Source organism: Convolutriloba macropyga, chromosome 12 (assembly GCF_964194025.1).
Source record: "Convolutriloba macropyga chromosome 12, txConMacr16.3, whole genome shotgun sequence".
In the NCBI taxonomy this organism is placed as follows: Eukaryota; Metazoa; Xenacoelomorpha; order Acoela; family Convolutidae; genus Convolutriloba; species Convolutriloba macropyga.
Window position 1 is genome coordinate 26,609,512 of NC_134479.1, and position 17,500 is coordinate 26,627,011.

Sequence of the window (17,500 nt, forward strand, 5' to 3'; positions counted from 1 at the left end):
GATTTTATAACTATATTAAGAATCGCTTGGCTGAAGGTGATCATAAAAAATTCCCAGACATCTAAGAATTTTTATCGTGTTAGATATTACGAGTTTCTTAAAAAATTGTCAGACAATTTATCAGGCCTTACACGATTAAAATTTTTCATCAGATGTCATCAGATCTTACACGATAAAAATTCTGCCTGACAAAAAATGTTTATCGTGTAAGATCTCATAAGAATCTTATAAGATCTTGTAGGATGAACATTCTGAAAGCTATGACTCATCTTTTTGATAAGATTTTTATCAGAACTTATACGATAAAAATTTTTTAAGTATGGTGTGTCCTTCAAAAGTAAAACAATTCAGAGTTGCTTTCAAGCAGTAGCCAAAGAGCTACAGCCTGCAACAATTAAGTGTTAGAGCAACAAAGAGAAAAACTATTTTATATTGTCTTTGAGACCTATAAGATTTTGTGAAAAAGGTTATTCCAGTATCAGCGGCTGTTTCTGAAGCGGTGATCATCAAACTAAACTGAAAATTGTTTTTCAGAGACCAAAACTATCTTGGATTTCTAAATTGAGCCATAGTACCTAGTTGAGACTCAGAATAAAACTGACGCCAAAGAATCAACAAATATTTTTTGGTTCATAATTGTTTAGTTGACCGGTCATTTTTTTCATAGGAACTTGACTAAATTATGCGGCAATATTAAAATCATTAAAACATGTCTTATCAAATCTTACACGATGAAAATTCTGCCCTACGTGAACTTTTTTCTTGTAAGATCTGATAGGATACTTATCAGATGTTATAAGATAACAATTCAGCAAAATTGAATTTTTATCTTATAAGAGAATCTGATCAGATCTTACACGATTAAAGTTAATGCCGGGCAAAATTTTCATCGTGTAAGACCAGATAAGATCGTACATGATAAAAACTTTTGATCAGAATCTTAGCAGATCTTAGGTGATAAAAATTCCAGAATCACTGGGGTTGTCGAAAATTTATCAAATTTATCTGTTGTAGCGAGCGATGGCTGTAAAATCTTGGGATGTTAATTTGATGCCCTCTACTCAACCTGTATAGTTGTCACCAGTTTGAGAGTTTACATGTAGCTGTAGAATCAATTTTGTGTATAAATGTAACCAAAGGTTAAATTATATTAAAAGAATGTTGCAGGAAAAAAAATTGATTTCGCCTCAAAATGGATATTTAAACAGAAAATATTTGTTTTATGTTGAGTTGCAAATGTAAATTGCCTGGCACGCCATAATCAAATGGAACATTTTCAGTGCAATATGTGCTGGATTTCTCCTGTTGTATACAGAATTGTCAAACCAGCGGTTATCCAAATTCCAACTATAATCATAACTGGTTTCCTGTACAATAAAACTATGCAAAAGCTAGCTACTTTGATGGCAGTTGAACGGAAACATCTCCTCAACAAAACATTCAAAGTTCTTTGGTTGGGCTGGATTATCACTTCGGTGCCTTACATGACGTTCAAGACACTTGAAAGCACAAAACTGTGGAACTCCTACGCAGCTGGTGCACTCCCGTTTGGAAAATTTTGTAAAAAAAAGAGAAAAAGTGGGCTAGTTTCTTAGAAAATAAATAGTCATAGATTTCAATCTCAACTTGATAAAACCGCAAGATTCAAATATATAAAAAAATCATCACAGGTACTTTTCCAGAGGCAACGACTGGCTGACAGAAAACCCGCACAACTAAGTTTGAAGGTAAAGGTATATAGTGTACACAGCTCAGACATACATACATACATACATACATACACACACGCGCACGCACGCACACACACACACACACACACACACACACACACACACACATACACACACACAAATATTGTTATTGCATTACTGTTTGCTTTTTGATCAAGTTATATTATAAACAAATTCATCAAATCATTGCACCCCCCCCCCTTGAATGGTTTGTACCTTCAAAAATTTGCGTCTTCATCGGGATTTTATATCAATGTCACTTGCATGCATTGTTTGTCATCGGCTTCTATATCGAAGGCCCCCAAAAATGATCTGAAAAAAATTTGTATATTAAATCTGGACTAAATTGAAGCTTTTCAGTTTTCACAAGATGTTGTTCACAAGATGATGCACGAAGACCATTTATTTTTTTCAGTTTGATTCATTTCGATTTGTTCAATTTTAAGGACTTAATCCACTTCAAAATGTTAATGATAATAATCCTAAAAATAAAAATAATAATTGAAAAAAATAAATTGATCTCAAATGTGTATAAAAAAATTTAGTTGATAGAATTAATTTAAATACACACTTGATAGGACATCAAAAGATTTTGGACCTAGTCGGGTTATGCCGTTGGGAAACAGTGTAATTTTGGTTGAGGTAGTAGCGAAAAAAAAGAATTTTTATCTTAAAATATTCCAGTTAAGAACTCTTATGGAGGATGCCAAAAACCAAACCCTGTGTCTATAAACTACAGTGAAACAAAAGAAATTTATAAATGATCGGTGATGTTGGCATTTCTTTGTATATAGTTTCTAAGGAACGCATCATGGTGTGGGTTTAGTTCTGACCTGCTATAAGCTTTTATAGTTTCAACATACATAGAATCAAATTTGAGATTAAAATTGGCAATTTTCAAATCATTTTCCGATGCGTTTTATATTAATTCCAGTGCTAGTAGGTTCCAACTTACTTTTATTTGCCAATTTTTTGTTCCACTTTGATAAACATACGATCGTCAATAAATCTGTAAATCTTTAACTCTTATATTCATGTCTCATTGTTTTTGTTAAATTTTTTGATAGTTCAAATCATGGATTTCTTTAGCTAAACAAAGTTCCAGACTTGTCCCGTTCATTAACAGTTGATGTCATGTTTTTTTTCAAAATATTATTTGGGTGATTTGCTTAATATTTGTTTCAATCAGTTGAATTGTTGTCATTTTTGGAGTTTCCATTATTAGTACTTCATGTTGAACAATCTGTTGCACGTTTTACTTGAACATACATATGAGTCTGTCAAACAGAATACAAGTTTTGTCAACCTTAACCTTACTGCTTTCACAATTTTTTTAAAAAAATATAGATGACTATCGAATATGCCAACTAGATATCCAACTTCTGTATTGGCCTTGCCCTCGTTCTTTGAGAAATATTTCGAAAACTCTGTTTCTTCCACTTATATACCATTTCGTTATAATGAAGACTGGTATCCTCATGAATATACTGGTCTCCTCCTTAGAAATTTTTCTTGGTAGAAAGCAATCATCGACTGTAACCAATGCCTTCTTCGGTTATTGAAAAACCCAAAAGATTGTTTGGGGGTCTGGTTTCTAGCGTTCAGTGAAAGTGCGCCAATGCGTCACTTGTACCTCTTTTTTGTCCGAAACCCGATTCTAGCAGAATATATTTTTCCGAAAAACTGCTTACTTTGTTGCACAATAAATATTCACAAGTTTTTGCTATTATTGGCAGCAATGAAATAGACCTGTCGTTCGATTGTTTGAGCCACTCTACGATCTTGTGTATTGCGATTATATCAGCTTTTTTAAACGTGCAGAAAATGTTGTTTTCTCACAGGACATGTCGATATGTTAGAAATAGAACAGTTTTATCTTTGAAGTTTTTTATAAAGAAGTTGTTCAGATCAAAGAAGTGTCAGCTGTTATTATTTTCCATTTGTTCACAATTTCCTGAATTTCTGCAGCATTGTGTGTATAATAAATCATTGTTTTTGGAGGTGATTTCACTCGCTTTTTTGAATTTTTATTCCTAAAATTTGCCGATTGGGGAAAAAACTCAGCCTTTTTTGTATCCAATTTGAATTTTTCAGCCTTTTTTGTATCCAATTTGTCAGGTTTCAGTGTTTTCACTTTTATTTTAGTAAAACAATTGTAAAAAAACTTTACCTTGCAAAAATTTTTTATGGTAAGGGAAATCCCGTCACCAGAATTTGTGTGCCCATGGCAGAAATGTAATGTATATATATATATATATATATATATATATATATATATATATATATATATATATATATATATATATATATATATTGATATATATATATATATATATATAACATTATTTAACACTTCTAAATCGCTAATGGAAAGTGTTGGCGCCACTTCAAATTGGCTAGAAAAGCCATCAGACAGCAAGAAATAACGTTTGAAACTGAAAAAACTTGAAATTTGTCAAAACTCAAAAATGGTCAAAACTGAAAACTTTTACAAGTTGGGACCGAAAATCTGTACACCCCACCGATTTTTGGAAGGCAATACCCGAGCAACCTGAGATTATGGCACATGGTTAGGGCTACCTCTGAACTATTCAAAGACCCAACGAACGTAATTGCATCAGACCCACAACTGTGGCTATTAGCACTTATATGGTGCAAAATTGGCATTTTTCGGTATTTTGTTATTTATTGTTAAAATTCTTAAATTGTTAGTTCTATGATCCCTTAAGGGTTTATTAAAGGTCATATCTCATAGATTTGAGGCATTTAGTGCTACGTAATAACCATCCGTGCTTTTGTCAACAAAAGCAAATTGTGCGGTAATTTGACATTTACTATGAAATTATTGACTTAAATCACTTTACTTGATTAACCAATCAGAAATCAGTGACAATGATGTTATAAATGATATCTAACTTATTATTTACTTTAACCCAAATGTTTGAATAGTGCAACCATTTTATATTTAGAACCGATAGAAACTGTTACAAGGAGCAGTTGGCTATCAGATTGACAAAATTTGATTCTTCATCAATTTTGGTCTTTTATTCTAAGTTTTGCTAGATCTTAAGATCTCCTGCGTTATAAGTTAGTTGAAATTTCTTGACAAGAAGTTAGCAACAGTACTAGTTTTCGGCTGAAGCCTCACAAACTTCAGCAAGAGATTGGAAATAGATTTTTACCAAGGATTTTCTTAAATTCAATCACAAATTAAAGTTACAGTCCTTTAATACAACCGAGCGACTTATAGTTTTCCACGAGATTGTTAGCCAAATCGAACCAAGTGAAGAGCCAGGCCAGCATAAACCTCGAGAACCAGGCCGTGAAGATTAGGTTCCGCTGCGATTCTTGAGCAGCCGCAACATTTGGTCCGCCAACCCGGACAACAACAACAACAGTGACATGAACAGCAACGAATCTTCGATTCGACCTGGTAGACCAAAACACAACCAGCAGCGATGGACAGCAAAAGTCCCAACAGACACTGGAAGACAGCTGATTGGAAGGCAAGTGATCAACTCAAGACGTTAGAGAAAAAGCAAGCTGACCTACTCAAGTCCTTCTCCAGACACCTCAACGAGCTAGAAGGCTACCTGACACAAAACAAAGCCATGACGGGCGAAGGTGCTTATCGATTTTTTTTCGAGACGTAAGACGACTTGGAAGAAAACCGACAACATCAGAGGTTACTATTAAAACCAAAGTAATTTGAAAACTTTTACAATGACATCAAACGTATGTTAGAAGAAAAGAGTAAATTTTTGCGATTGGTAGCTGACAAAGTATTAGATCTCCGCGACATTGAAGAATGTCGCTCAATAGTTGTCGACTACCGGAGAGATATATTGCGAGGGTACAAAATATTGGAAGATTCTGTTCCAATCAAGGACGGATTGTTAAAACTCAAAAAGAAATTGAATGCAGAAAATTTAAGCGACACCGAAAAACAGATACTGTGTAATCAGGCGGATGGGTTAGAAAAGTTAGATGAAGATTGCGCAGAATCTCTTCGAATAATGAAGACAGAAGTTGTTGAGTTTTCTTTGTGTGCACTCAGTGTTGCACAGTCGCGCTCGTCGGGACGACGCTCGTCGACGAAAATGAACGAGATGCCATGAAGCTGCAAGAGCAAGAATTACGTCGGCGGCAGCAAGAGCAGGAATTGCTTCTGCGACAGCGAGAGCAAGAGCTCGACAACGAACGAAAGAAAGCAGCAGCAGAGGAGCAGCAACGACATCTCCAGATCGAGCTAACCAAAGGAAGGTCAAGAGCATCTGCATCAGTGGCAGATGACACAGAAAGTGTTCGATCAAGATCAATGACTAGAGTAACGCCAAGTTGGCTGAAAACAGTGGCCGAACACTCTGGACCTAGCTGACCACTATCTCCACACTGTGTTGTTGACCCTCCCAAGATTGGCGCACAAGACATAGGCGGCAAGCGTTTCAGCGCCTATCCGAAAACAACCTCGCTATTTCAACCGGGTGCATTGACTGAGCCAAGCATTCTCAAGAAACCAGAATCCGTAAATCAATCAGAGTAACCGATCCGCAAACCCAGTTGACGAAGACGACGTTTCAGCAGCAAGGAACGTCAGCATCCCAAAACATATTCAGGAGTCAGAGTCCCATTAACATCAGCCGAAACAGATCACCCGAGAGCAGGACCAGGAGCACAGTGAATCACACCACTCCCCAAGTCCTTTACCAATCAGTACCAAGCAGTGGTTCCAGTAGCTTGCCCAAACTAAAGCTAACTGAGTTTTCAGGAGATCCGCTAGAGTGGCCAGAGTGGTCAGGTCTTTTTGATGTTTTTGTTCATCAAAAGCCAATCAGCGATACTGAAAAGATGCAATACCTGACCAATCTCACGGGTGAAGCAAAAGCTGCAAAATCGGGAATGGGATTCAGCTCACAATCATACTGTCATAATTGGGATATACTCTGTGAGAATTATGGCAGATCAGATGTCATAGTCAATGCTCATTTCAGGAAAATACATACTCATCCTCCAATTCGGCACGACAATTCCACGAGCATCGTCAAGTTTGCAAATGTGGTTACAAATGTGGTGAACGCCTTGACTCAACTTGGATACACATCAGACCTAGAAGCCGAAGCAGGGCTAAGTTCAACAACCAGAAAACTTTTTCCGCAACTGAGAGAACAGTGGCTGCAGTACCTCCAAGATCGCTGACTACTGAGAGGAAACTTGATCGTCTTCAAAGAATTGCTCGCCTCCAAAGCAACTATTCATGGGAATTTATTAGCACAGACAAACTCGTCGTTTGACAGAAACAAATTTCAAAGCCGCGATAAGCCGAAAACGAGTACTTTTGCTTCAAACGCTGAAAACTCAAGCAAACCTAGCAACTCCGAATGTCCCATCAAGGACGGAAAACACCCTATTTGGACTTGTGAGAAGTTCAAATTAATGAAAGTACTGGAACGACGAGAACATGTTCAAAAGTTTCGAATTTGTTTCAATTGTTTGGGACCCGCTCACATGTGGAAGGACTGCAAAAGCAGTACATGCAGTGTACCCAACTGCGGTGAGTGTACCCAACTGCGGTGAGAGACACAGCGAGTGTCTCAGAAGCTACAACAGCCGTAGCAACTAACATCACCCAAGGAGGACTCCCAGTGGTGCGAGTCAAGCTCACAAACAGAGAATTGAGCCTAAATTTACTAGCAATGTGTGATTCGGGAACCTCAATCTCATTTGTGGACAAATCAGTGGTGTCAAAACTCCAATTCCAAGGCCGAAAAGCATCTCTATCAGTAGCAGGGATCCATGGATCACAGGATGTAAAGACTGAAAAAGTGCCGATAGCTGTTTCAGCCCATGAGAAGTCTCAACCAATGACAACAGTGCAATTCTACGTACACGAAAAACAGAAATTGGGTGACCAGATTGTGGAGCTGCAAGAGTTGAAAGACCGCTACCCACATTTGAGGAACTTGCCAAATCAGAACTACAATCTAAACGAGGTTCAAGTGATTCTTGGACAAGATTGTTACGACATTCATCGCCCTTTTGAGTTCAAGAAGTCGGAAGACAAAACTGATCCATGGGCAGTGAAATCAACGATTGGTTGGGCCTTAAGTGGACCCCTGCCAGCGAAGAAAGCAGCAACACTTGCAACCACAGCAACATCAATTGCAGATGACAATTTGGCAAACTAGTTGAGTAAGTGGTAGGATATCGAGTCCTACGCCTCAAACTGCGATGTCACAGATCATTCAAAAGACGAACAACGAGCAATCAAGACGGTGGAACAAACGACCCGATTCAACGGTGAAAGATACGAAGTTGGACTTCTGTGTCGAGAGGAAGAAGTGAAGTTGCCGAAAAACTTCCACTCTGCAATGGGGCAGCTGAGGTCCCTAGAACGACGCCTAAAGAAAGACGAGACGCTATGAAAGCGCTATCAGGAAACCATTGACACGGATGTCAACGCTGGATACGTTCGGAAAGTTGATCAAATAGAATTGAATGAAACCCGAAACAAACTAAAATGGTATTTGCCACATCATCCTGTCTTTAACCCGCATAAACCTGGAAAAGTCTGAAGAGTATGCAACGCAGCAGCAAAGTATCAAGGCGTAGCCCTAAACGACAAACTTTTATCTGGACCAGACCTGCTACAGAGTCTGGTCGGAATAATTTTTCGCTTCCGAGAACACCAAGTAGCTCTATCAGCCGACATAGAAGCGATGTTTCTTCAAGAACATCCAAAGCAGAATATGGAAGTATAAGAGTACACACGACACGTTTTTGGGGCGAAAATCTCGCCGACTTCTGCAAAATACGCTTTGCACCAAGTGGCGAAAGATAACGCAGTCAACGACGAAAGTCTCGTCAAAATGGTTTAGCGAAATTTCTACATGCACAACTTCCTTAAGTCAGTCAGAACACCTCAAGAATCAATCGAAATCTACCGAAAGTCAGAGACATACTCAGCAAAGGTGGATTCAAATTGACGAAATGGATAACAAGTGACGAAGAAGTCAAGTCAAAGATCCCAGAGACAGACAGGTCAACGAAAGTGGTGAAAACTTTGGAAATTGAACCTCAATCATCCTCAATACTTGAACTAAACCGGAATGTGAACACAGATGGTCTCATTGTTTGTCGTGGAACTGAGCAAAAAATTCCAGCAAAAATAACTCAGAGAATTGTCCTATCCTTTGTCTCAGCAGTGTTCGACCCAATTGGGATATGTTCACCCTTCACGATAAGAATGCGGCTCCTACTCAAAAGCGTTTGGGCAGCAATGGGACAAACATAAGACAAAGGGTTGTCAGTAGAACACTCAAAACTGTTCAGTGATTGGTGCTCTGATTTGAGAGAAATAAGGACAATGTCAATAAATCGACTATATTTTAAAAATGGATGTTCAAACCTCAGACTTCACATTTTCACAGACGCGTCAGAAGAAGCAATGTGCATCGTGGCGTAACTCCAAGACGAAGCAACGTTAAGACTCACCTATGTGATAGGGAAATGCCGTGTGGCACCCATCAGACAAATGACGATACCAAAGTTAGAACTCCAAGCCGCAGTTTAGAGTTCGTCTCAGAAAGCAGATTTTAAACGAGCATGATGTCAAAATTGACAAAATATTTCATTGGACCGATTCATCAACGGTCCTACAGTGGCTACAGGAAGCGCACAAGAAACAACAAGAGTTCGTTGCGAATAGAGCAGCGGAGATACTGGAAAACTCGTCGATGGATCAATGGAGACACGTCAAACGTGTCGAAAACCCTGCTGACATAGGAACCCGAGGAAAGTCCTTTGAAGAACTCCGAGAGTCTGTATGGTTAACCGGGCCGGTATGGCTACAAAAGGATGAAGATGATTGGTCAAATCCGTGGTGCCAAGAGAACAATGTTGAAGCTGAGCAAGCTATCAGTACTGTAGCAGCAGAAACACAAGTGGAGCAACCATTTGACTGGAACCGCTTCAGTAGCTTCAATAAAATCAGAAACTTCATTGCCTATTGCATGAGGTTCAACACAAAGGAGAAGGGACCCCTCAAAGCAGAAGAGATCTATCAAGCAGAGCAAATTTTGTTTTGATTTGTTCAAACTGAAAGCTTCCCGAATGTTTCAAAGTCGATAGCAAACAGCAAAGAAATCTCGAAAAGATTGAACATCACCAAATTGTCACTCTTCATAAAAGAAGATGGAACAATTCGAGTGAAAGGTTGACTGAAGCATTCAAACTTCGCTTACAATGCCAAACACCCAATACTATTGACTGCAAAGCATCAAGTTGTACAACTTCTGTTGGAGAGAGCACATCGTGACAACCTACACGAAGGCACAGAATACGTGAGGAACATGCTCCAACAAGTGTACTGGATCATTGGAATAAGAAATGCATTACAAGAAATTAAGTCGAGATGTATCAAATGCAGACACAGGAACGCCAAGCCAATCCACCCACCGATGGCTGACCTACCACGAGAGCGACTTGATGAGCATGTTTTCCCATTCACCCATACCGGAGTCAATTACTTCGAACCCATTGAAATGAAATTCCTACGACTTACCTTGAAGAGATGGTGCTGCCTCTTCACTTGCCTGACAACGAGAGCAGTACACATCGAAGTCACACAGTCATTGGACACCGAGTCATGTCTAGCTGCTGTGACAAGATTCATTGCAAGACGTGGCTATCCAAGTACCATCATCAGCGACAATGGCACGAACACGTTGGAGCAGCCAAGGAACTCAAAGCATTTAGGGACGAGTGGGACAAAACTAAGACTGAAAGCGACTAAGCTCAGAAAAAGATTGTTTGGAAATTCAACCCACCTGGAGCGCCACACTTTGGTGGAGTCGGGGAAAGATTGGTTCAAAGTTGCAAAAAGATCATGATTGCAATCTTGGACAACCGAAGCCTCACCGAAGAGGTACTCAGCACAACAATGTGTCTCGTGGAACAAACACTCAACGCAAGACCCCTGACAGCAGTAAGTGACGACCCAGAGGATCTGAGGGCCCTTACAGCCAATCACTTCCTGCTAGGACGAAAAAGTGCAAGTGCACCATTCATGCCATCCAGTGAACGCTACCATGACCTGAGAAAATCTTTCAAAACGGCTCAAGCATATACCGACATAGTCTGGAAAAGATGGACTCGTGAATATCTTCCACAATGGAACCAGAGATCGAAGTGGTCAAAAGAACATGTGCGAAACCTGAAAGAAGGCAAGTTAGTATGGCTAGTAGATGACTCTGTGAAACATTGTGAGTACAAACTAGGACAAATCATTGAGTTCTTCACTGGAAACGACGGAATTTTGAGATCAGCCAGAGTCAAAATGGCACATAGAGAGCTAAACCGGCCAGTCGTGAAGTTGGAGAGCTAAACCGCCAGTATTCTACGATGGTGTTTCCGAGATCGAAAACAGGGCCGGCGATGTTGGCGCCACTTTAAATCAGCTAGAAAAGCCATCAGACAGCAAGAAATAACGTTTGAAAATGAAAAAACTTGAAATTTGTCAAAACTCAAAAATGGTCAAAACTGAAAATTTTTACAAGTTGGGACCAAAAATCTGTACACCCCCCCCCCCCGATTTTTGGAAGGCAAAACCCAAGCAACCTGAGGTTTTGGCACACGGTTAGGGTTACCTCTGAACTACTAAAGGACCAAACGGACGTAATTGCATCAGACCCACAACTGTCGCTATTAGCACTTATATGGTGCAAAATAGGCAATTTTCGATATTTTGTTATTTATTGTTAAAATTCTTAAATTGTTAGTTCTATGATCCCTTAAGAGTTCATTATGGGTCATATCTCATAGATTTGAGGCATTTAGTGCTACGTAATAACCATCCGTGCTTTTGTCAACAAAAGCAAATAGTGCGGTAATTTGACATTTACTATAAAAACATTGACTTAAATCACTTTATTTGATTAACCAATCTGAAATCAGTGACAATGATGTTATAAATGACATCCTATTTATTACTTACTTTAACCCAATTGTTTGAAAAGTGCAACCATATTGTATTTAGAACCGATAGAAACTTTTACAAAGAGCAGTTGGCTCTCAGAGTGACAAAATCTGATTCCATCAATTTTGGTCTTTTTTTCTAAGTTTTGCTAGATCTTAAGATCTCCCGCGTTATAAGTTAGTTGAATTTTCTTGACAAGAAGTTAGTAACAGTACTAGTTTTGGGCTGAAGCCGTACAAACTTCAGCAAGAGATTGGACATAGATTATTACCAAGATTTTCTTAACTTCAATCACAAATTATATTTACAGTCCTTTAATACAACCGAACGTATCCACGAGATTGTGAGTCAAGTCGAACCGAGTGAAGAACCAGTCCGGCGTAAAACTCGAGAACCAGGCCGTGAAGATTAGGTTCCGCTGAGATTCTTGAGCAGCCGCAACAGCCAGCCATCTAAATATCTTGTTTGATGCAAAATTGAGAAACAACTCATATCTGAACTCACGTTATATTTGTTCAGTACTTTGAAAATTTTTGGACGATTTTTAAAAAAACCGAAAGATTTTGAAAGGTTTTGAAGAAGTTAGTGATAATAATTGATCTTTCAACTAAAAGCATTTGCATTGAAAAAATTAGTGAGGTAAAGCTTTAATGATGCAGTTAAAGTTTTAAGTGTCTCCAATGTCAGCAGGATGAACTAAAACTCAGGACATGGCAAATATGCCATAACAAATGTTTCCACAAGTAGACGACAAATAACAATTTTCAAATTGACACCATATACGGGCTACTATTCACAGATGTAGTTGTAAAACAACTATGTTTGTTGCAATCTTCGGGGGCCTCATTATACCCCTACGACTACTTTATGCGAAAAAACAAGATTTTTTGACTATCGTTTGAAAGGAGGGGGCGGAGTTTGCAAAGATAGCGGATCACTTTTAAAGAAGATTTTAACTTTTAGAGGTTTCGCAAAATTGGGCTCTGTGGGTTTCAAATCTGTTTTTTGGCCTCTTGATCCATGTTGTTGTTCTACAGCGGCGCTATAACACGATATTCTACATCAACAAAAATGTTTCAAATATCAGAAAGAAAACAGCTAAAGCAGTGTGTCAATGGTTCCTTGAGATATACGGCAAAAAAAATCACTACTCCAATTTGACTTCAAAAATCATGAAAATGTGTGAACAGATCTTAAAAAAAAAGACAGCGCCCCAATACAATTCAAATTCTTTGAATTGTAAAAAAAAGGAAGCATTAGCCGAATAGAGATAGAGAGATAGAGCAAAAAAGCAGTGTATTGAAAAGTTTGGAGTTGCTTCAGACAAATGCCAAAGCAATAAACTCAGCAAAAATTGGAAAAGCAGACAATTTATTTGATTTTTGCACTGAAAACTGCCTCGAATTGCACGGTATCCCCGAATATAGAACATATCACAGACAAATAGAACCAACTTGAGAGACAAGACAAACTAATCAATTTCGACAGGGCAACTATTCCACTCTTTTACTCTGATGCATAAACCTCCTTATCCCCGGAGTTGATGAAGAAAAATCAAGGACAAATGCAGTGAAAAACCTTGAAAAAATTGCCCAGATCAATTATTCGACAGGCAGCGCACCTGTCAGAAGATCAAAACCCGCGCAGACAATTTGAGTCCCAAGGATATTTCTAGTAATCGAACTGCTGAGAATCGGCTTAGGGCTGTCGTGCTCCAAATTTTCTCCAAGTCAGCCAGATCGTGAATACTGAAAGTAACTAGTTTTCAGAGGCTTCCCTCGACTGACCTGGGCGGTCTCGCCTGTTCATCTTTGTTGCTCATCAAAAAAATAAGTCGTACTGAAGAGATGGATCACTTCGAAACCAACTTTACTGGTCATGTGGAAGCAATAGATAGTTTGATGGAATTGAACATACAATCTTTCGGATTTTACCGCATTCACATCGTGGCATCTACTAAATGGAAATTTTTTTGTTATTTGCTTGAATGAAAAGTCGTTAAATTGGCAAAGCTAGTAAATTATTAGAACTTTTTTGATCTAATAAATATTTTAAGTTTATCTATCACCAAGGATATTTTTAATATCAACATGTAAAGCTGCAGTTGGGTAATCTTCTAAAACCTAAAGTTTCTTAGATATTATCATTCAATTAGCTATCATAAGACTTGAGCAACATGAGTGGGCTCCACAGAGAATCTTCTTGAGCAGTCGTAACACAGACGACAAACACCCGCAAAAAATTTTCCAAAACCGTCTATCTACACAACGTTCAAATATTTTACATAACTGTTTTCCTAATTAATTGAATAAAACCTGAAGCAGAAAACGCGCAACAACGTTCTTCTGTTGGGAATCCTATCTGTAATTCACCGTTTAAGACGGGCACAACAGTTTTCAAAAAGTTTATATATATTTTTTCTCAACTAGAAAGAAATGATCCATTTCTGGTAGAATAGGTCTCTAAATTCAAGAAACGAAAAGTGGTGATGGGTTTGAAACTCTTATCAGTCAAATGAATGCTCTTTTAAACATCCAACAAAAACTGCAAACTGAAATCAACCTCACTCATAAACAAACCATAGAACAACCAATCGCCAAATTTATCCTCATTGTAAGAGTAAATAAACAGTGGTTAATGTACATTGCGAAGGTCACTTCAAATTAATACTGTTTTTTTTAGGTTAATTTTAAAAGAGGACTTCCTGAGGCACAATTACCTGTAGTTGCAGGTACGTTCAGATACCAGACGTCAATTTAGCTGAGACAGAACAATAAGAACATCCAAATGAAAAAATAATTATTTTGAAAATGTGTTCGGAGTCGGAAACATATAACCCAGTTGATCATTCTCAAAGTAAAGACTTTTTTAAGTATATTATCATAATAAGTTAGCTAGTACATTCCAATGCAATGCAAAATTTAAAACGGGAGACGGCTGAACAGACAACGCGTTCTACGAGTTGATGGTTTCCTTGTACGACTACAGATTAGAACATTTTAAGATCAACGAATTATTGGTCAGCTCTCAAGAAGTCGGTCTTCGGCAGATTAAACGAATATGGGCAGTTGAAGTTGGATTGCGAACTCTTAAGATCAGTTACGGATTCGTAAACTCTTTGTCGCTTATCATTCTGCTGAAGCCTTTTCATGAACCCCTGATAGAGGTTATGAAGAAGTTAAAATTACGATGAAAAGTGTGAAAAATCATTTTCATTCATAAATATCAACTCCTTCAAATCAAATCTTTCCAAATTTACCCTCTATGTACTTTCCACTCAATTGATATTTGCTAATGGAGCTTTTTGTAAATTGAGATGATTATTAGTCCTAAAAACGTGGTTGCAGCTTTTCCAATGCAAACTGATGATTTAAAATACAATTTTTTCCTTCATAAAATTCTATTCAATAGTTTTCAAGGTGCCCATCTTTTGAAAATTATCAATTTCGCCGACAAACAATTCTTTGTGCAGTCACAAAATTGTCTCTATAATGTTTTTCTATTCTCAAGTCGAGCTAGCAACTCTGAAAATTGCAAAAAAGTACAATTTAAGATGAATGCTGTGAATGGTTGTAATGTGAAAGCAGTGAAAAAAACTTTATCCGCTAAAAACAGACTGCCTACGGCAATTAACTGGAGAAAAAATTACCACAAATTTAAGGCCTGATCTTCATTCAGAGTTCTTTAATATTTTATGACAGTTATAATATTATTTATCAGAAGTAAGCCATATAGACCAAATTTTTGTTTAATAATTAAACTCATGAGGTTGTTTAACCTGCCCCCTTATTTCGTGGTGCAGCTATTTTGTCACTTTTTCTCCATCTCGGAAAAATTAGGTCAACTTCATAGTTCAGAGTTTTACACAAACTCTGTCATTTTTTTGGCCAAATTTGATTTGTCTACTAAAAAAACTTGTCATATTTACTTAATGTTTTCTATACCTGCTCGACGGCATAATTCAACTAAATTTATCTACATTTTTTGAAATGGGGAATATATATATATATATATATATATATATATATATATATATGCGAGGCCGGTGTTTTAGTTAATATTTTCATTTATTGGTTACGCAACGAAGAGAATCAAAATTTTGTTTCCCTTAGTGGGCCGTTGATTTTTATAAAAACAAGTACATTTTTATTGCAGGTTAAAAAAGTAGAGTTGCTTTAAAAATTTGAAAGAAAGGAGAGAAAATGAAAATCTGTTGGGGTTTCTACAGGGATTGAGAAGGATATTAAATTATGATAAAAAATATACGCTTCTAAAGTATTTATGGACTTAAATAACTGTTAAAAAGAAAACAATTTATAAAAAAATAATCATTACACAAAAAATTGAAAAAGAGAACAAAAATTTTGTTTTTCTCCTAGCATTACTCTTCCTCCTAGTACCCCTTGTTTTTCTACTATTTGATAGTTCTATAGGTCTCTCATCTAATTAAAACAGAAGATTTTCATGGAGTATTTAAACGAAAATTTAAACCAACGCAAAATTTCAATAAGGAGATTTTAAGAAAGATTATTTATGTTCCTTTTTCAATGAAACATGAACAATTTTGCAAAATTTTATAATTAACTATTCTGAGTTTATTGGTCAAAAAACGTATACAAAAGAAAAATTGTGATACACTTTTGTACAAGAATTCTATAGAGAGCAATTATTCCACGGATTGAGGAAAAGACTCACTTGCCAAGACTTATGACGACGATTCAAGATGACTTGTGATTCAAGATGTGCCGATCCTAATAAGTGATATTATCAGAGCTCTGATACATTACTGATCGGAGTTGCAACAAGACTTTTTCAGCGCTGATTCGAACTTGTTGTTCAGTCCGGGATTACAACTTTCGGCACACTACAACTATGATAAAATTTCCGCAATTATTTGGAGGTAATAAGAGATCCATTGACTCTTTTCTCATTTCCCGCGATGTGAGCTATGACAAGGAATCTGCCAATTGGGTGGTTAGTCCCACAACCAAATTTTAGCAGGGCTCCAACAATATAGTATTCCGTATCTAATTAGTTATCCGGGCTGAAAACTTTTGTTAAAATTATTAAAAATAAGCAGTAAATAGTGTTGACAATTTAGAAGACTCTGCGCAATTTTCTAATACAAAATTGAGGTGGATCCGTTGTATTTAAAGACATAAATTCAATGCATGAACTGCAAAATTATGTATGAGAATTGTTTAGGATCTTCTAGATTTATAACGCTATTTACAGCGCACCTTACATCATTTTGACTGCTTAAGCGTAGATCTAGCATAGTTTTTGATTATTTGAGCATAGATATTCCAGAATTTTGCGTTTCTCAGCGTAGATCTGATTAAAATTTAGCGTTTCTACGTTGCTCTTGCATTGTATCAACGCTTAGACCTCTTTCTACGAGACTCGAAACACTGACCGCTAGGATGTTTGTCGCCACTGCTATCACTGTGCCAGAGTACCTTGGTTAAGAAATAACTGCTTTCTTCATTAATGGGACTTTAATTTCACGTTTCTAGTTGAGGAATTGATATAAGTTTTGAAGTTTCTAATTGTATAAATTTGCGTTTTGAGCGTTTCTAAACCCTAAAAAATATGTAAGATCTGCGCCTAGAATTAGCAATATCCTGTTTTCAACTTCTTAAGCGCAGATCTTACATAATTGTGCGTTTTTTAGCGATACATGGCGGTCCTGATAAGCAATAAACAAGAGCCTCCTATATTTTACAGATCCACTTACATGAAAAATTATTTTTTGAAAATAATTGTTACTGTTTATTTATGTATGGCTTAGTATTTG

At 37.3% G+C, this 17,500-nt stretch overlaps 2 protein-coding genes across 2 annotated transcripts in view; one reads left to right on the forward strand and one right to left on the reverse strand.

The window, feature by feature from the left end:
• LOC142351143 (protein unc-50 homolog) overlaps positions 1-17,500 on the reverse strand; it is a 440,200-nt gene that overhangs the window by 239,773 nt on the left and 182,927 nt on the right. The gene's annotated exons all lie outside the window — the stretch shown is intronic.
• On the forward strand, positions 9,237-9,814 carry LOC142350439 (uncharacterized). The gene is made up of 2 exons (XM_075402286.1): positions 9,237-9,275; positions 9,389-9,814. The coding sequence occupies exons 1-2, from the start codon at positions 9,237-9,239 to the stop codon at positions 9,812-9,814; spliced, it is 465 nt and encodes a 154-aa protein (XP_075258401.1).

Bases quoted from the DNA above. Each gene is read 5' to 3' on its own strand.
- LOC142350439 (XM_075402286.1), top strand. From the start codon at position 9,237: ATGCCGTGTGGCACCCATCAGACAAATGACGATACCAAA. The intron at 9,276-9,388 runs GTTAGAACTCCA...ACGGTCCTACAG, and splicing joins AGACAAATGACGATACCAAA to TGGCTACAGGAAGCGCACAA.